This window comes from Trypanosoma grayi (genome assembly GCF_000691245.1).
Source record: "Trypanosoma grayi strain ANR4 Tgr_329_V1, whole genome shotgun sequence".
Lineage (NCBI taxonomy): Eukaryota > Euglenozoa > Kinetoplastea > Trypanosomatida > Trypanosomatidae > Trypanosoma > Trypanosoma grayi.
The window spans coordinates 1-17,845 of record NW_008825948.1 but is presented as its reverse complement, the minus strand read 5'-3'; the positions used below and the strand labels follow the sequence as shown (position 1 = coordinate 17,845).

At 55.3% G+C, this 17,845-nt stretch overlaps 14 protein-coding genes across 14 annotated transcripts; all 14 read right to left on the bottom strand.

Moving 5' to 3' along the window:
• Positions 1-62: 62 nt before the first annotated feature.
• Positions 63-1,760, bottom strand: DQ04_03291130 (SET domain containing protein; the record flags this gene model as incomplete). Its single annotated transcript, XM_009312711.1, has 1 exon — positions 63-1,760. The coding sequence occupies one exon, from the start codon at positions 1,758-1,760 to the stop codon at positions 63-65; it is 1,698 nt and encodes a 565-aa protein (XP_009310986.1).
• A 206-nt stretch (positions 1,761-1,966) lies between these two features.
• DQ04_03291120 (hypothetical protein) lies at positions 1,967-3,055 on the bottom strand (the record flags this gene model as incomplete). Its single annotated transcript, XM_009312710.1, has 1 exon — positions 1,967-3,055. One exon carries the CDS (start codon positions 3,053-3,055, stop codon positions 1,967-1,969), a length of 1,089 nt encoding a protein of 362 aa, XP_009310985.1.
• A 299-nt stretch (positions 3,056-3,354) lies between these two features.
• Positions 3,355-4,257, bottom strand: DQ04_03291110 (2-hydroxy-3-oxopropionate reductase; the record flags this gene model as incomplete). Its single annotated transcript, XM_009312709.1, has 1 exon — positions 3,355-4,257. One exon carries the CDS (start codon positions 4,255-4,257, stop codon positions 3,355-3,357), a length of 903 nt encoding a protein of 300 aa, XP_009310984.1.
• Positions 4,258-4,474: 217 nt separating this feature from the next.
• On the bottom strand, positions 4,475-5,917 carry DQ04_03291100 (putative polynucleotide kinase 3-phosphatase; the record flags this gene model as incomplete). Its single annotated transcript, XM_009312708.1, has 1 exon — positions 4,475-5,917. One exon carries the CDS (start codon positions 5,915-5,917, stop codon positions 4,475-4,477), a length of 1,443 nt encoding a protein of 480 aa, XP_009310983.1.
• Positions 5,918-6,168: 251 nt separating this feature from the next.
• On the bottom strand, positions 6,169-7,821 carry DQ04_03291090 (putative serine peptidase; the record flags this gene model as incomplete). The annotated part of the gene is made up of 1 exon (XM_009312707.1): positions 6,169-7,821. The coding sequence occupies one exon, from the start codon at positions 7,819-7,821 to the stop codon at positions 6,169-6,171; it is 1,653 nt and encodes a 550-aa protein (XP_009310982.1).
• Positions 7,822-8,150: 329 nt separating this feature from the next.
• Positions 8,151-8,483, bottom strand: DQ04_03291080 (hypothetical protein; the record flags this gene model as incomplete). Its single annotated transcript, XM_009312706.1, has 1 exon — positions 8,151-8,483. The coding sequence occupies one exon, from the start codon at positions 8,481-8,483 to the stop codon at positions 8,151-8,153; it is 333 nt and encodes a 110-aa protein (XP_009310981.1).
• Positions 8,484-8,832: 349 nt separating this feature from the next.
• DQ04_03291070 (putative ribosomal RNA adenine dimethylase family protein) lies at positions 8,833-9,867 on the bottom strand (the record flags this gene model as incomplete). Its single annotated transcript, XM_009312705.1, has 1 exon — positions 8,833-9,867. The coding sequence occupies one exon, from the start codon at positions 9,865-9,867 to the stop codon at positions 8,833-8,835; it is 1,035 nt and encodes a 344-aa protein (XP_009310980.1).
• A 225-nt stretch (positions 9,868-10,092) lies between these two features.
• Positions 10,093-10,512, bottom strand: DQ04_03291060 (hypothetical protein; the record flags this gene model as incomplete). The annotated part of the gene is made up of 1 exon (XM_009312704.1): positions 10,093-10,512. One exon carries the CDS (start codon positions 10,510-10,512, stop codon positions 10,093-10,095), a length of 420 nt encoding a protein of 139 aa, XP_009310979.1.
• Positions 10,513-10,802: 290 nt separating this feature from the next.
• On the bottom strand, positions 10,803-11,687 carry DQ04_03291050 (hypothetical protein; the record flags this gene model as incomplete). The annotated part of the gene is made up of 1 exon (XM_009312703.1): positions 10,803-11,687. The coding sequence occupies one exon, from the start codon at positions 11,685-11,687 to the stop codon at positions 10,803-10,805; it is 885 nt and encodes a 294-aa protein (XP_009310978.1).
• A 273-nt stretch (positions 11,688-11,960) lies between these two features.
• On the bottom strand, positions 11,961-12,515 carry DQ04_03291040 (hypothetical protein; the record flags this gene model as incomplete). The annotated part of the gene is made up of 1 exon (XM_009312702.1): positions 11,961-12,515. One exon carries the CDS (start codon positions 12,513-12,515, stop codon positions 11,961-11,963), a length of 555 nt encoding a protein of 184 aa, XP_009310977.1.
• A 271-nt stretch (positions 12,516-12,786) lies between these two features.
• On the bottom strand, positions 12,787-13,836 carry DQ04_03291030 (solute carrier family 25 (mitochondrial adenine nucleotide translocator), member 4/5/6/31; the record flags this gene model as incomplete). Its single annotated transcript, XM_009312701.1, has 1 exon — positions 12,787-13,836. The coding sequence occupies one exon, from the start codon at positions 13,834-13,836 to the stop codon at positions 12,787-12,789; it is 1,050 nt and encodes a 349-aa protein (XP_009310976.1).
• Positions 13,837-14,145: 309 nt separating this feature from the next.
• Positions 14,146-15,981, bottom strand: DQ04_03291020 (hypothetical protein; the record flags this gene model as incomplete). The annotated part of the gene is made up of 1 exon (XM_009312700.1): positions 14,146-15,981. One exon carries the CDS (start codon positions 15,979-15,981, stop codon positions 14,146-14,148), a length of 1,836 nt encoding a protein of 611 aa, XP_009310975.1.
• A 191-nt stretch (positions 15,982-16,172) lies between these two features.
• DQ04_03291010 (hypothetical protein) lies at positions 16,173-16,679 on the bottom strand (the record flags this gene model as incomplete). Its single annotated transcript, XM_009312699.1, has 1 exon — positions 16,173-16,679. The coding sequence occupies one exon, from the start codon at positions 16,677-16,679 to the stop codon at positions 16,173-16,175; it is 507 nt and encodes a 168-aa protein (XP_009310974.1).
• A 671-nt stretch (positions 16,680-17,350) lies between these two features.
• DQ04_03291000 (hypothetical protein) lies at positions 17,351-17,746 on the bottom strand (the record flags this gene model as incomplete). Its single annotated transcript, XM_009312698.1, has 1 exon — positions 17,351-17,746. The coding sequence occupies one exon, from the start codon at positions 17,744-17,746 to the stop codon at positions 17,351-17,353; it is 396 nt and encodes a 131-aa protein (XP_009310973.1).
• Between the last annotated feature and the right edge of the window lie 99 nt (positions 17,747-17,845).

The window sequence follows — 17,845 nt, the reverse complement described above, 5'->3', positions numbered from 1 at the left end:
ACACACACACACACACACACACACACACACAAAGAGGGCGAGAAACAAAAGAGGGCTATGTCTTACTCGTTGTGTTTATCACTACCGCCAGATGAATTCTCCGTCTCAAGTGCAGCAAAAGCAGCCGCACACCACTCCAATGTTCGGTAGGCAATGCGCTTGAGCCCCAAACGGAGGACAATACCGAGTCTTCTATTGTTCGAAAGGGCACCTGCGTCCTCGGCGTCCTCATTGTGTACCCCCATTTGTGCGTCCGCCTCCAGCAAGCGCTCATCCTCCTCCAGCGACGTACCTGAAAGTTCAAGAATACAGTGGATTGTTTCGGATACAGTGTCAACGACCCGCCTCTCCGTGTCGGCGCCCACCATTGCAAACGGGCTGTTGCGCTCCATCATATCAAACTCCTCTGCCTCCGCCAGGTGCACGCGCAGAAGTGCGATGAGGGCAGCCGGAGGGCAGCCGTCGTAGCCAATCCAGCAACGCCCCACAAGATGCAGTCCATACTTCGCCACAAGCGAAGCTCTCCGCTCCTCCCAGACATCAGCAGTGTCGCTTTCGGGAACATTGAACGGAAAGGGCAGCTTATCATGCTCGTTGTCTTCAATCACAAAGCCGTAGAACTGAAGAAGCTCCCAGTTCTGCAAAGGACCGTAACTCATCCACAGTTCAAGCCCAACGTCCTCGGCAGTCAAGCTCGCCCCGACCTGCATGACAAAGTCTCCCCCGTCAGGCTCGACCTTCCGCACAAGCACATTGGAGCGATTGCCGTGATTAATCATGTCTGCCACGGGCACCAGCGCCAACACGACGCGCCCGTCAATGTTCAGGTTAAACGCGCGAGAGTCAAATGTTGCACGGGCCCACATCACCGTCTCAACAGTGAAGCAGCCCAAAAATTCATCCCTCTCAAGTGCACTACGTCCTTCGAGAGCCTCATAAATGAAGGGCAAGACGGCCTTAATTTCCTCATGAAACTGTACCAGCTGCGCACGCTTGGCCAAAACATCGTCCAGAATATCGAGGCCCTCCAGCTCAGCGAGGTCGTCCCAGTCCCAGAAGCCCGGAACAGTGGGGTACACGCTCGGGCACGACGCCAGGAGTTCACTCCAGTGCGATGTCGCTGCCACGTGACGCTCGTAGATAAGGGCGAGAACAAGCAGCGGCTCCTCACCATTCAGCATACTGGAGAGCTCGGCGGAGGACTGCACAGCCCGCCCCAACTCACTGTACTTCACGACTGTATCCACGAAGAACATGCGCTCGCGTGGAATGCGCAAAAGTTCTCCAAATGCAGGAAGCGGAGCGCTGCATACGAGTGAACCCTCTGCACCCTCTGCCGCGGGAACCACCATGTATGGGCAGTCCCCCGCCCTCTTTGCAGCGTCCCTCAGCTCCACACGAGGCAAGGTTGCAGTCATCGGCTTTAGTGCAGCGGTGAGATGTCGCTCAAGCTTCTCGCGCAGCTGTAACGCAACTTCTGCGTCGTCCATGCTGTCCACCCGTGCCCGCAATACCTTCACAGCCAACTGCTCGTTCCACTGGTCTACGGAATGTCTAAATGTGTCCGTGAATGAGGCGGAGAGGTGCTCCCACACTACACGCTGATCCGCAGCGATAATACGGCACATCCACAGAAGGCGACAAAAGTCTTCACATTCGCTCCCCTCAAGTGTGGTGCGATCCACCAAGAGTTGTTTGAGTTCCGCGCACTCGCTCGCCTCGAGCTCCACGCTGAACCAGTTCCACAGCCCAAGCCTCATCAGACCCACACCTACGGCTCACACGACGAAAAGGAAGCAAAGCGAACGAAAAAAAACAAAAAGGTCACAGCGGGGGAAGGGGGTGCAGGAGGAGTCACCGGGAATCATGCAGATTCAAGGGTTGTAGCAAGATGTGTCCCTTCGCAAGAAGAAGCGGAGGCAGTCACCACGAAGTGTTCATTTCCCTCGCTACATTGCCACTGTGGTCACTCCCAATCCGGAAAATGAAGACCACAGATCTGGTGGTAGCGCTCCTGCAAGTATTCATAGACATCAGGTCGTTGACGGCGACGTTCAGCATATTTGCTCTTGTCGTTATCCGACTGCTTCGCTGTCTTGCTGATCTCGTGCAGGATTGCCCAAACGAGCTTCCCTGATGCCCAATTGACCGCCCACATCGGTGCATGTGGCAACTTCGGGTCGACGTTTACGATAAATGAGACGCGACACTTCACCGGGCTCACGGCCTCCACCAAAAACCCACCGCATTGCATCTCGAGACGCACGCACGCGCTCGGCTCGGGCGGCCGCACTTCAGGTGGCATCGGGCCGTCTTCGCACAAACTGTGAGACACAACGACAACGCGTCTGTTCTCCGTGAGATCGTCCACGCCGTAGCCCTCCAGAAACATGTCGCGGTTGGCAAATGGCCAGGGCAGACGGATCGCCAAATGTGATGCCTTGTGGAAGCGAGTTACTTCCCCCTGCAGCGTTGCGTGAAAACAGAAAGGGAACCACTCAGAGTAGAGATCCAACTCCATCAGAACACCCATCACGCGCATCACGCTGCTTGGCACGTCGCCTATCACCTTGAAGAGGTGTGTATGCGTTGTTTCATCAAAGCGGTAAAACGTCCCGCTACCAGTGGCATCGATGGTGCTCACAGGCTGCCAGCTCTCCCTGTTGCAAATGTCGTCTAGGAGAGAGCGACAGCGCCGCACCTTCTCAGATGCCACGCGATACATCACCGACTGACGAATGAAGCCCATGAATAATTCAATACTGAGGGCGGACGGCAAAGCGACAACGGTGGTGCTGGCGGCGGCGTCGGGGTCCACAGAGTTGGCGGGCTCAACAGCTGCCTGAAGCAACGGTAAGAGCGGCGCTGGTGTCTCCGCACATTCTTTTAGTAGACCGTCAATGCATGCCAAAACGTCGAAATGCCGATCATTGGCAAAAAGTTCAAGAGCCTGCTCCAACACAACCCGTGCCCTTTCGCCAAGCTCCTTTGGAAGGAACAGCCGCAAATGGTGGTACAACTTCTCATCAATATGGTTGTGGACAGAAGCTGGCATCGCTGCCAGGCGCACCTGCGTGGCTGTGAAAGGGGGGAGGGGAGGGGAGTGGAAACCAAAATAAAACATGCAAAGAAAGAGAGAAAGGCAGAGAAAAGAGAGTCTCTAGGCGTGTGTCGTTGTGTGCATGTCACTGGCTGTTGTGCGTATGGAAGCGCAACACATGCGAAACGTTACCAACCTGATGAAAGGCTTAAAAGTGTCGTCCACCATCATTATGCCCCTTTTTTCCAATATATATGATGTGCTCTCCCTCCCCACCCAATGGACTTAAAAACAAGAATAACCATGCTGTTGATCTACTGCTTTGTTTCCTTGATGTGGCAATTCGCCATTCGCTCCAAGACGCCCAAAACCGCCGAGTTGTCCTTGTCACCCTCGCCGTTCTGGATCATTGACTGGAACAACTGCGCGTTGACAGCGGTGGTCGGCAGCGGAACCCCAAACTCCTTCGCGGAGTCCATCACGATGCCGAGGTCTTTACTCTGCAGGGCTGCCTTAAAGCCGGGTTCGCGGTTGCCCGAAAAGAGACGCGGCGGCTTCACATCGAGTGTCCAGCACTGCGCCGCCCCGCCCTTAACAGCCTCGATCACCTTTTCAGCGTCCACGCCACATTTCTCCGAAAAGACGAGCATCTCGCCCATTGCCACCATCTGCGCGGCGACCATGATCTGATTGGCCGCCTTGCACACCTGACCGGCACCGCTGTCACCGATGTGCGTAATCGTTTTGCCCATCGCCTGCAGGACCGGCATCACTTTGCGAAGTGCCTCCGCGTCGCCGCCCACCATGATGGTCAGTGTGCCATTTCGCGCGCCGATGTCACCACCGGAGACAGGCGCATCAAGGCATCGGACCTTCTTCTCATTCCACATTCGCTCCGCGATCTCCCTGGCGGTTGATGGCTTTATTGTGCTGTTGTCGATGAGGATAGAGCCTGAACGAATGCCGGCAGAAACACCGTCTTTGCCGAACATCACCTCGTACACATCCTTCGAATCCGAGACGTTTGTGATAACGACATCTGACTTGGCGGCAAGATCCGCCGGAGAGATGGCCGTCGCAGCGCCCTGTGCCACCAGCGTGTCCATCTTTGCCTTGGTACGGTTAAAGACCACCAGCGGGAAGCCAGCCTTGAGTATGTTCGCTGCCATCGAACTTCCCATTAGCCCGAGGCCAATGTAACCAACCTTCATCGACATCCTGCCTTTTTGCTTCTTTTGATGTGTGTAAAAAAAAAAAAACCTTAGTGATCCTTTTTTTTGGTTGTTGTTATGGGGAAGAGGGCGACGAGAGGAACACAAAGAGAGAAGACATGCATAGAGTCAGGCAGTTTGGAATCTCCCGTTCCAGGCTGAAGGAATGGGGAAGAACGGCTGAAGACACACAGTCTGCCACAAAGAAGGTCGGGGATAGTTATCATGAGAGCAGAAAGAACTCCCGTCGTGTGTCTTCATGCAATCCGTCAAAACACGCCACGGGTGGAATCTCCAGCAGCTCCTCGATGCCCGCCGACTTCAGAGAGGCCACCGTCCAAGCTTCATACTTGGACTGGAACACGTTATAGGCGATCCGACTAATCCTTGGTGCGAGGCCAAGCCTCGCTCGCACGTTGGACATGTGCATCGACAACTCCTTCGATGCCTGGAACACAAACACACGCACAGGAAGGGGTGTGCGCTGTGGGTTTAGCCGCTTCACCAAGCGTATGAACTGCATGCAGTCGTCATGCGAAGGGTTCGTATTGTCAATGACAAGACTTTTACCGGCCTTCCAGCAGCGCTCCGCTTCCAGTAGGCACTTCTCCTTCGTCTTCAGTGTATCGCGGTTGATGTGTGCGTAGCCTGCCGGTTTAAAGAAACGGTTAAAGAACGTTGTCTTGCCGCAGCCAGGGCAGCCCACAAACACCACCAACTCCTGAGACTCACGATCGAATGTCGCCGTTGTGGGCAGCTGCACGATGCTGCGGGTGCCGTCTGCGGTGGTGCGGGCAATCGGCAGCTTTTCGTATGAAGACGGCAGGGCTTTCAGCTCATTGGGTCCAACGCCGCCCCAATCAATCTCGCACGGTGGTGCAGTTCCCAACGCCAAGAGTTGACTGGAGAGACGCCAGTCAACATCACTTCCACCATGATGATGCTCATCGCCCTCAAGTAGCTCACCGGCGGGACAACGGTACAACTGCTCTGGCGTTAAAAATGGAACCCTGATATTGAAGGCAAACTTTCTGTCAGAACAACTGAAATCCTTCTTTCGCCCAGCGAGCGTAGGTGTTTTACGTCCCGCCGCGTCACCCGCGTAGAAGACAAACCCAGAAGGTCCCTCAGCTATCGTCACTTCCTTTGTCATGGCAGCACTTGCGTGCTCCTGGAGGAGTGTCCACATCCCCACGTTTGGCTTGCGCCACACGTCTTCCTTTGTGGAGATAAAAGCCGCTAGCGGTATGTTAAGCGCTTTGCTGACAGCAATGATCTTCTGCTTGATGGCCTCCGCTTTCTTTTCATTCCATCCCTTCCCCCCGATGCCGGACTGATTGCTCAGCACCACTAACATGAAGCCTTCGTCGTACAGAAGCCGCAGATGGCTCGGCACTACCGGCAAAAGCCACTTCCAGTCGCTGGGATCATCGCGCGGGAACACCGCCCCATTCCGTGGTACAATAAGCGTGTCATCCAAGTCGAACGCCGCCACCTTGAAGTACGAGCTCTCCCCGGCGACACCAACAAGAGAACGTCGCACTAGATCAACAGATGGTGGTAGCACCAAGACGGAGTTATGAAGCAACTTCCAATCGGAGAGTGAAGAGATCGGCAGAAGTTTTTTCTTGAGGATCTGTGGGGAGGTGCTCCTCGCGCGCTTCATCGTATTATGAATTACTCCTTCTGCACGAGGCGAAACAGACTGAAAGGAGTGGTCCCACACCTCGTGGGCGGTGAGTGCAATTTTGGTGTAGTGGTGGCGGTGGTGGTGATTGCAGTAAGGCTGATGCCGGATTCATCAAACATACAAACTCTCCTTCCGTCATTGTTTCTCTCTCCCTCTTCCTCTTTCTTTCTTTCCCTCTCACCCTGCACGTGTGTGTGTGTGTGTGTGTGTGTGTGTGTCTTTTGATCTTACTGTAAAGCCCGGAGCTCTTGCTGCAGCAGCTCCATCTTCTTAATGACACCAAACGTTGCCTTAAACACCTTCTTGAAGTCATCGGGGCTCATCGCGAGGAACACTGGCACATCAATCTCCTCCCGCTCCACAATGCTTGAGAGCGACGCCATCCCCCGCTTCTCGAGGTGGCGCTTCAGCAGCTGCATGCTGTCCGCCCCTTCCTGCTTCTCCCTCCTCCCCGCAACAGTGGCCGATGATGGTGATGATGATGATGATTTCGCCTCTACCGCTGCAGTCTGACGAGTGTCGTCTGAGGAAGTATCGGGGGAAAGTGTGGCACTGGCGTAAGCGAGAGAGCGCGACAGCCTGCTCAGGTAAAAGTTGCTCGCCCACTCCTTGTGAGCAGCTGCCACCGCCTCCTCCGTCTTCATCGCCGCCGTGTTGGTGAAGAGGATTTCCTTCATGATCTTGTCCTCCAGAACGCTGCTCCACCTCCCCATGTCGCGGGAGGTTTCGGCCGCCAAGCGACGGCCCAGGCGACTCCGCAGCTCCTCCAACTTCTGCGCACTTTGCTGCAGCCGCTCGAGGTACCCGTCGGCGCCGCCAGAGACCTCACCGTAACACGCCGTCAGCACGCGCTNCGCACTTTGCTGCAGCCGCTCGAGGTACCCGTCGGCGCCGCCAGAGACCTCACCGTAACACGCCGTCAGCACGCGCTGTGCCTCGGGAAACTTCGCCAGAGCTGTCGCAGCCACACGCGCCTGCTCGCGCGGCCGCCACACCTCCAGCAGCGGTGAGACGCCAGACTTGTGCGAGGCAAGAAAGTCTGGCAGCGGCAGCAGCGCTGCGACGTCCGCTTCGTGAACGACGAAGGGCAGCCACGAGAAGTGCACGCCAGCGGAGGGGCCCGCTAGCACCGCGTAGAAGGCAGGGTCGTACAGAAAGAGTGCGTACGACTCAAAGTGTTTCAGTTTGTTTTTGCGCTCGCGCCGCCACCTCTCCCGCGCCACCGTCAGGTCGCCGCTCGCCACGCGCAGCTGACGGTCCTCGCCAGCAACCGAGACCGTAGCCCCATCCTCCAGCGAGATGATGTTCCGTTGCGGCACGTCCGCAAAGGTGATCGACGCTTCGGCTAGGCGTGTGTCGTTGTCGCACATCGCCTTCCGCACGCCGGCGAAGAAATCACCGTCAGAGAGGAACGCGGCGGCCAATGGGCTGCACGCCACCTTCATCTGCGGCATGTGTGCAAGCAACTCCTTGACGGCGTGTGCGGCAAACGGGTGCAGCTCGGGAATGACGAGTGTCTCGATGCCATCGACGGGGATCGACGCGCCGCTTCGGGTCAATGCGGACCGCAGAGTGCTGTCTACGAAGTGCGCCGCCTGTGCCGCGTCGCGCGCGAACGGCAGGCCAATCAACGCGCTACGCGCCTGGCGGAACGCAACGTCGTCTCCGGACGTGGTGGAGAGCAAGTAGACGCCATTCGTGAGTGGGGGCTCACCCTCGACCGACGCGTCAACGAGCAGCGTTGTGTGTCTTTGACTCCGCTCGAAGTCACACGTCACGTACATCCCTGGTGGCGCGTGCCGCAAGTACGCAGGCGTCCTGCGAACGGCACCGATGAGTTTCGGCAGCGCCATCCGCCGCACTAAACCGAGCCGCAGCATTCACCACGAACTACCGCCGTTTCTCTCTCTCTCTCTCCCTGTGGGCGTGTGTGTGTGTGTGTGAAATGGAGAATGAGAGCAACCAAACAGAAGAAATACCAGAAACGGGAGCAAGAAACCAGGGAGACAATGCCTTGATACAAGTTTGTGTGCATGCATGTGTGTGCGTGTGGGTCACCAGCACTGGCGAGAGGTCAACAAAAAGATGGGCACGCAAATAGGGGGCGCGCTAATGACGGCACGAATGGCCTTTTTACCGCCTTCTCTGTTAAGTGCGAGACCCTCTTTTTTGCCGCTCTCCCAATGCACATACACCGCTGCTGCTGGAATCACTTACGCCACGGTTCCTTAGATGACTTAGCGTAGTAGCCGCCCATTGCGCCAAAGAAGACGCCAAGGACAGCACCAAACGTCGTGCCGCCTTCATTGCCGCCCTCAAAGACGACAAGTGCCCCACTCACCGTTGCTGCTGAAATAGTTGCAACGGCAATTGTCGGGCTTACCGGCGTCACAATGAGGTGGAAGATACCAAGAATCGTCATGCTGGTTGACAACGCCGCAACGGACCCAACAGCAATCTTGTCGGTGAAGCGGCGCTTCGATAGTTGCAGGGGTGAGAAGCAGTGGGCAGCAGCCGGAGTTAGCAGCCTGTGGCGCAACATCACAACAAGTTGATAGCTTTGGTTCTATAATAATAATAATAATAATAATAATAATAATAATTTCGAAGAGAAACGCACAGAAAGATCCCTATCAAACTGACAAAGAGAGAAAAAGGGCTCGGGTGAAACAAAAAAACAAAAAAACAGCGCCATCAGTAAACGGATGGTGAAAATGCAAGAAGAAAATGCTTCGTTATTCTGAAAATACGAGATTTGGCAATCCCGTGTCTTACACGAGTCTGTACTCCACTTAGCAGCAAGTGATTCGAAGACCTCCAAGCACGGACCTTCGCCTCTCAGACGAACGCGTCTCTTCACACTTTCACTCCCATTCTTTTTTTCGGCATTCCTAAATAAAGTGAATGCCATTCGTAGTGAAGCGGCAGAGGAGGTCCATGATACTCTCCTGGTCCAGCATCCGCGCCCGCTTATCGAATAAGGGATCTTGCATCACCGACTCTAAGTGCTCCTTAAATTCAGCAAGGCTCTTGACGTCCTTGGAACCCTCCATCTTCTGATAGCTGCAGTACTTCTTGTAAAGTGTCTGCACTGCGTTCTTGGTGCGGAAAATAGATGACACCTTCTTATTCTTTCTGTTGAAAATAAATTTGACGAGTCCGTCCCACTCCTCAAAGTCCACGTCCGGAGCAGGATGCTTCGGATCGAGTCGAATGACGCTCGACTCCACCTTCGGTGGCGGATTAAAGCTGTTCTTGCTGATCTTCATCAAGTGGCTGCAGCGCGCCAGGAGCTGGGAGTTGACCGAGAGGCGGCAGTACGCCTCGGTGCCTGGCTGCGCACAAACACGAAGGGCGAACTCCCGCTGGAACATTAGTACCGCGCACTTGAACGTTGGCTTCTTCAACAGCTTAAACACTAGGGCGGAGGAAATGGCGTACGGCACATTTGCCACACACTTGTCAAAGAAGGGGAACTCGTGCTCCAGGCAGTTTCCCCGCACCACTTGCAGCTTCGCCGCGAGCGGGGTATTCTGGAATCGCTTGTTGAGCTCGGCCACCATTCGCGGGTCCACCTCAAAGGCGATCACTTTCTTTGCTGTTTGCAGCAGCTTCTCAGTGAGGTTCCCTGTTCCGGGACCGATCTCCAGCACAACGTCAGTAGGCTTAATTGCCGCCTTCTCGACGATGGCGGCGATGACGAGCGGGTTCTTCAGAATATGCTGCCCGAAGCCCTTGTTGAAGACCATGCCGCTCTGGCTGCCGCCTGTCTTAAGGCCCACTGGTTCACTCTTCTTTGCCGCCTTGCGTGGGGCCGCCTTGCCCAAGGTGGTAACCTGCGTGGCGAACTTCAGCTTCTTGGAGACTGCGTGGATAGGCTCGGCGGTGATGACGCCCATCGGAACGCTGCGCTGCTCCTTCGGCATCGTGCACCGTTGCGCGTGCTCTACATGCAATGGAAGTAAAAGAGAGCAAAGAAAATAAGGTGCCACGCTGCAGGTTAGAGAGGTGCCGCATTGCATCTGTTCACCCGTTCCGCAGCTTGGAATATCATTGATATAGACACCTACAACACCCACACATACACACAACCAGAGAAAGACAGTGGAATATGTATATATATATATATATATGAGCATATACCAAATGGCCTACAACACCACCCAGGCGACGCCGTTACGACCACAGCGACCGCTCATGCCTGGGTCTGTGGGGACAACAGCTGTGGAGAAAAATCCCTCTGCATCAACTGCACTCGTCGGTGGAGTTGTCGGGGCCTCAAGCGACGGTGTGTCGTAGTATAACACTGAGGCTTTCCGCGGTGACTCTGGTACAGGCCACGAAGAATGAGCCACACGTGTGGCCGCGGCGGCAGCAGCGGTGATTGTGGCGATACTGGTGCCCTCCTTTGCGTTTTGAAGTGCAGAATTCCAGCAGCATTCCATGAATGATTGCTCCTCCCTGTTCTCCGATTGAGTGACCTCTGGAATGACATGGAATCTCGGGCAGCTGGGATCATCCAAAAACTTCTGCAAATAATTGATCGCATCTTGCACAGAAAGGCTCATCATTACTCACTCCGTGTTGTGGATTCAGACGCACACATACACAATCTCGGATCCTCTCACCTTTCACACCTAGGAGGAGAAGAGAAGCAGAGATGCATCTGCTGACCGTAGCACTTCGTCCCTCTTCCCCATAGATACCCCAAATCATAGTTGGGCTTCGCCAAGGAATGCGAAAGGAGTGGGATGATATAGGTATGTGAGGCTTCAGGTTTGGTGTCATGAGATTCACAGCACACGGAGGTATTCGGTAGGGTCAATTTAAGCATGCTGGCCTCCCACAGGGGTTTTCATCACTACGCAGTGTGTTCCGTGACAACTGCAACGTTTTCTGCTGCGTTTTCGTTTGAAGGTGGGCACTCCTCACTACTGTGGAGAAAAACAGGCCCGCCATCGCATTCATCATGGAGAAGAATTGGCAGGTTGGCACAGCGACCGTTCTGATCATGCAACACAGTCCCGTTGAAGACTTTCTCTTCAGGCGCAACCGTTCCGTTCGTCAACCCAACGGGCGGCGGTGTTGCGGTACGTGTCAACCTCGGTGTTCGGCATGTGAGGCACTTTGTCGCGTAGGCCTTGTTCATGTAAGTGCAGATGTGGCAAGACCATGTCGTCGGCTTCTGCCGCTGTGGTGACGCCTTTGTCGACCACTCATGAGGGGTAATAGGGATGATATCCTCTGGCCGAGGCTCGATGAACTTGACGGCCTTTCGCTCCACCTCGAGGGCGCGCATCAGCTTCCGGCCGGTGCGCCTCTCCACGACGCCGGCGAGCTGCGAGAGACTCTGCAGATCCCTATCGTCGGCGAACATGCGCGAGTATTCTAGAAGCGTCAGTCGTGCGAGGCGACGCACCCTTCGGTGGCCTATTCCCTCCGCCCGCGTGACGGCCAGATTAACTAACTTCTCATGGAGCGTAGCGTCACGCGCCATAGCTGTGTGAAAGGAGTAGCTGCAGGAGTCCACAAGCTTCTCTAGCAGTAACAAGTACGCGTACGACTGTTCGGCATTGGGATAGTTAAGGTTGTCACGCAGGACAGCCAAGACCTGAACCGGATGTTTTTCAGCTAACTCGAGGCACTCCGTCGACAGCTGCTTGGGGTGTGTGCTGGCGGCGGCAAGCATACGTGACACCTGAAGACGCAGCTTCGCGTCGGCGAATGTGCGTTTCAGAAAGTCCATTCCGCGCCACCTGATCTGCCCCTGATCAAGAGCAGTGTACGCACTACGCGCGTAACTTTACTTTCCGTACACGCAAGGAAAAGAAAAGAAATGTACATAGATATAGTAGCGTGGTTATGTGTGAGTGTGTTTGTGTATGAAAAGAAGCGGAGGCGGAAAGAAATATTCAAACAAAGCGTGAGTTCGCACGTGTAGACCCAACGCCAGCGCCTACAAAGAAACAAAAAAACAGTGAGGAACACCAGGGTGGCGACATACGATATATCCGGTGCCTCACCGCCTTCGCAGCATACGCTCTCTCCGCATTCTTTCCTCCGCCCTCTGCTGCACCAACGCGAGGAAGCCGTCCTGCACGCCTGTGTTGCAGCTCGACGCGTTGAGGGCGCTCGCGTTGGCGACCCACTCGCCCACCTCAATCACGTTGCTACCGGGACCAGCGCTACAGCTCGGCGTCAGCAGCAAGTCGCGTCGCAGGGCATAGTGCTCACGCACCGCGTTGACATGCGCCATCTCGTGCGGCGTCAAGTCCTGCTCGCTCACGCCAATCCAGCCGCGGTCGAGAATGCGGTCGAAGGCGACCCTCACTCGCTTCGCCCGCTCGCGCTCCAAGCCGTCCACAGGGGCAACCGCCGTCCACACGGTGTCGTCATTGTCGTCGCCGCGACATCCGTTATTTGCTCTAGGCCGCTCTGGTCGGAGGGCGTTAACAGTCAGCCGGCCCCCGGCGGTGCGCCCGCGACGCGCAGCAGCTGCGACGGCACAGCGCAGCAGGCCGGAGAAACCACCCTTTGAGAAAGGACGGCCGCCGGCAGGCGTTCTGTCGCCCATACAGCTCGCCTGCAGCCGCAGGACATGAAAACATACAAGAGGGGATGAGCGCAACCAAAAAAAAAGCAAAAAAAAAGGGGGGGACTAGTCACAAGAATAGCAGCAGCAACACTAATAGTGGCCTCAACATCACCCACATGCAAGACAGGAAAAAACAAACAAAGTGAAACACAAAATTGTTTTGGGAGTCACGCCATCAACACACTGTGCACTTGATTCATAGCCTTCTTCCCTTCTCTTCCTCATTGCGGCACCACGCAAGCCTCAGCATTCACTTTTGCTCAAACTCATATTTCGGGAGTGACTCTGCGTAAGGTACTTTGCGGCTACTATAGAGCGGCTGATCCACCTCTCCGTGCAGCTTCTGCAGCTCCGGGTGGAGGTACTCCGTGTAGCGCCGCACACACACATCATACAGCGTCATCATCAAGGCAGGTGGAACCGCATTCAGAATGGGCCGACTGGTGAAGAAGCCGTCGTAAATCTTTGTGATGCCGTGCCGTACCCGCACCTCCGCGATGTACGAACGAAACGTGTGCGGCTTACCGCGTGTAAACTGATTGCGCATGTACAGCTGGTGCCTTACAGACATGAAGGGATACTGCAGCACAAGCCCGAGGAACGCGCCGAAATGACAGTACAGGAACAGGAGGGCTGTGTGGTGATACACCCCGTCGTACCGCGTTGCATTGTAGACGCCGAACTGTGCACCGTACTGCATCATCCGCCCACACGCCGCCACCGTCACACCACGGTAGATGCCAAGCAGCACTGACGGCTTCTCACGTAGCGCCGTCAGAAGCACGTCCCGAGCACCACCAAACTTCTTGGGACCAACAGCCGCCTCCGCTGTCGCGCAGAGCACGTCATACGGGTGCCGCAGCGCCGTGTACGCGACGCCAGTGAGCCCACCAGCCGCAAGCCCCGCCGCTACGCCGCCCGCCCGCTTCAGCCACTCGCGCAGCCGTGTGAAGAGCGCGAGCAGCAGTATGTACTCCGCAGCGCTCCTGAGAATTGGCTGGCCCGTAAACCAGCGCATGCTAAACAGCGTGCGGAAGAAGTGCGCCCGCTTGTCCGAGGCGTAGATGCGGTTCGACTCCCCCGGCACATCGCTTAAAAAGTAGAACGCATCCAGCTTGACGATAGGGCGCTTCAAGCACGCCGAAGTGAGAGAGACACCTGCAATGACGGCGGCGTGCTGCGCGGGAGTGAGACACGGCTCCGTGTAGCCGTGGACCCGCACCTGTGGGTCCCTGAACTCCGCAGCGTGGCGAAACGCAAATGACGTGTGGTATCCCGCCGTGCTGCTCGACGCCTGCATTTGCCGCCTTTCACTAACGACAGGGAAGAGAGGGAAAACAGCAATTTGTTGCAGCGCGACCTGAGCTGTGTGCCACGGCGCGGAGGGGGGAGAGAAGCAGGCGGCGCGCCATAAAACAGAAAAAAAAAAACAAGCGGAACACACAGAAATTCCTGAAGGAAGTAATCACACAGAAGCCGGCTGGAGAAGTTAAACAAAAAAGAGAGCACAGGTGTTTTGGAGAGGAGAAAAAAAAATGGGTGACACCTGCGAAATAAACAACAAAAAAAAAAAGACAACATCATCGTGGAGGTGTTTTATTGAACAGCGTTAGTACTCAGGGAGAGGCACTCGGCAGAGGGGGCACACCATGCGCTCCCGCATCCAGTGGCGCAAACACGAAGCGTGATAGATGTGACCGCACGGAGCGCGCCACAACTCATCGCCGACCTCCTGCAAGTCAGCAAGCGACTCGCGGCAGATGGCGCATATCCCTTCTGCCACCTCGCTCAGAACATTGCATGATACACGGTAGTTATACCGGCAGGGTGTCATCCAACCCGGTAAAATGTATTTCCCTTTCGTCACCAGAAACAGAAAAAGCACACCCGTCTCGAGAGCAACAAGTGTTGCCCCAGCAAGCAGCCCTGATTGACTACGCGGCACAATTATCCATGGTTCGATTTGCACAAAGGAAGCAACGATCATCGGGACGATAGGCTGCAGCGCCGCCGTGAAAAGAAATGGGGCTGTAAAGCCCAGACACCCGTTAACCTCGGCAAAAGAGTGCAGCAACTGTGGCACCCAAAACAAAAGGGAAGCAACGATAACCACCACAGGATGAAGCACACTCTCCCCCATCTGAAGCCCAACAAATCCACCTGCCCACGTGCAGAGGCACACCCACAGAAGATTCTTAAGCATCTGGGCAGTTATGTGTTCATCAAGTGTCGTGGCAATATTGTATCCCCCCTGCAGAAGCAGGTAAAGCATCGCCAGCAACACGTGGATCATGAGCATTGCGAAGAGAAAAATTGAAGTTGCCTTCTGTTTGAAGGGTGACAGCATAAGCATGACAGTGACTGTGTGGAAATTATAGGATGACCACACGAGAAGCACGCGTAGCTGCACCGCACACATACGGAGCAAATGCCTCCGTGAGATGCATATCCAATGTATTTGATTGCCGATCCCATACAGAAATGGAAGCGCCTGTACAAACAGAAGAAAAATTGACATTGCGTTGATTCTGTTAATCAGGTAGGCGAAATGATTTCCACTCGATACGAAGTAAACCTTGTCCCCACAGGTTGATGCCATGCGTCCAGCCAAAGAGGCTGACTTCACTTCAACGTCAAGTAACCACAAACATGACCCGTCAAATACATGTTGAAAGTCTAATCCAGATGTGGTCGCTGCATCTCCACTAGCTAGAGCAGAATGGAGCCCACTGAAAGAGGGAGGGTTTCCCTTGAGGGCAGCACGTGTACGATACGCTGCAGAGAACAGTTCGAGAGCCTCATCCCCGTTGATTGCTTGATACAAATAACGATCGACGGTCAGCAGTTCGTCTGCTGTCCCGTTGGGGTATATCAACTGCTTCAAAAGCGAGGGCCTCACTTCCGACGTGCCGAATGCCCGCCACGGCATACCCGTTCTCAGCCTCAAAGATTCACCACAGAAGTACAGTGCAACAAAAGTTGACCGCGCGTTACGGTTGCTGTGAAGAAGCAGGTGTAACGCAATTCCCTCATAGTCTTCTAGAACCTCTATGGAGGCAACCAAAATGCCGTGTGCCGGATCACCTGCCGTCACATTGCTGTCAAGACCAAGTGGTTTCCACAAGAGGCCTTCAGACGCCCCGGCACAATAATTGCGACTCATAGTGGTTTCGTTGGTGGCGTTACCGGTGGTATTGATGTTGATATTATATTTTGCAATACAATCCTTGAGTTGTGCCTTATTCACATTGAGGTGTATTGGTGCAGTTTGGGGCGCCAGAGACCATGTCCCGAGGGATTCGAGTGGGAGCGGCAGACTCGCCCGCGTCTTCTCAAACACTGGAGAAGACGACAGACCGTCATTTAGTGACTCCAGTGGTGCCCCCAACGACCACGACGAGACACACGCAACAAACGCCAGCACCGCAACGCACATTGCCGACATTCACTTCTCTCATCTTCATGGGTCACAATAAAAGTAAAAGGAAGCAAAATCAGAGTTGAAGTAATAAGCCAATAGAGCCGAGAGACACATACAGTCACTTTTCTTGCTGTTGCTTTTGATTTTGTATTTCTTTGCTGCTGCCACGTGTAAGTGCAGCAGTCGGTCATCGTTGACTTCACGAGGACTCAGCTTTACGATACGAACTCAGCACCTCCTGCATGCGAAACCTCATGCTCACCATCCGCTCCTCCAGCAGCGCCAGCGTGAGGTCCTTCTCCATGCAGAGGCGCTCCTGCTGCTCCATGTTCTTTTTTTTTTTGCCTAAGCGTGGCATTTTCCTCCATGTAATCACTGATCGTCTTGCGTAAATGCGTCACCAATGGAGGTGGCACTGCTGACGTGCTGTCGGGATGCGCCAAAGCTCCGTCGAGCTCCATACGCGTCATGACCGGTGCAAACTCCGGCGCTTGTGCTTTGTCGAGCGTCTGCAGGTATGCCATGTCGTTTGCGTAGATGTCCGTGACCGTCTCGTTACCGGCGGAGGACGGACAAGCCCAGCTCCTCGTCAACCGCTGCGGCGTATGGTGCGACGGCGAAGCCAGGGAAAAACTACAGCCGATGTTGTTGATGCCGGAGTTACGTCCATTGATGGCAGCATTGTTGTTATTGTTGTTGTTGTTGATTGGCCGCAACTCCATCAAGTGCCTCAGCACGACTGGCGACCGTATTCGCAATGGGCGACGGCTGTGGCGGTGTCGAAAGGCTCCTCACCCCTCCACGCAGCTCCTGCATAGCCACGTGGTAGTTGCTCGCAAAGACGTCTGGTAGCGCCCAGCTCTTCCTTAGCCCACCGCAGTTCATAAAGAATATGCGACCCGTCGGGTGGTCCGTCTTTACGCGCCAGCAGTATAGCTGGTCCTCCAGCATTTACCCGCGTGGGATGTAACACACGCGGTCGCCTACGCGTGTCAGGACGAAGACAGTGCTGCCGCTGACAACACTCGCGGGCAAGGCACCAGGGGCGCTCAGCCTGGAGGAGGGCATGGCTGTCGCCCTCATCGCCTTTAAAGGAGGAAACACATATACACGCGCGGAAAAATGTATCAATGAAGAAAAAGAGAAGCACAGATATAAGAGAAAGAGGGGGAGGGCGGCGAAACAAAGCAACCAAGAAAAAAAAAAAGGACATGCGGCGGAGTCGTAATGTATAAGATTCGTGCAATTGCCACAACACAGCAAACCCCCACCTACAGAGAAAGAGAGAGAGAAATACACACTTTACCCCCTCGAAGTGAGTACACATCTGCGCAGCTCTATACGCAGCGCTGGAAACATTGGCAGTATCTAACAGCGACGACGGTATCGGTCGTCACCAAATCCACCGCTCATTCGCAAGGCACTGTCGTGTGATTTCGGCTCCCCTGGAGGCAAACAGCTCGTCAAAGTACTCTCTTACATCGCGCTCCGCGTTGATGAGCGGGCGGTCAAAGCGCCGGCCGGGTCCAAGCAGCCCAGGCGTCACAAAGAAGCTCTGCGGTGCTGTCCCGTCAGCGTCTCTCTGGAGCCCGAGGATGCCGATGAGGCGATCGAGCTCTGCCGGCTGCAGCACCTCAACGAGTGGCTCCGACAACGTCACGGTGCACGTCGGCATGCGGCTCGGGTCCTCCGACAGCGTGGTGGAGTAGACATTGTACCACGCGTCGAGCGCCATCGCGGTGAGTTCGCTCTTGACGCGGTCCGAAGAGTTTTCTTGCAGCTCTGTCATGCGACGCGAGCGGGCGGCGAGTGAGGCGGCCGACGCCTCTGCAGAGCTGCTGCGCTGGGTCGGCTCCGTGACCGCCGGCGCCGCCCGCGTGGCCGTCAA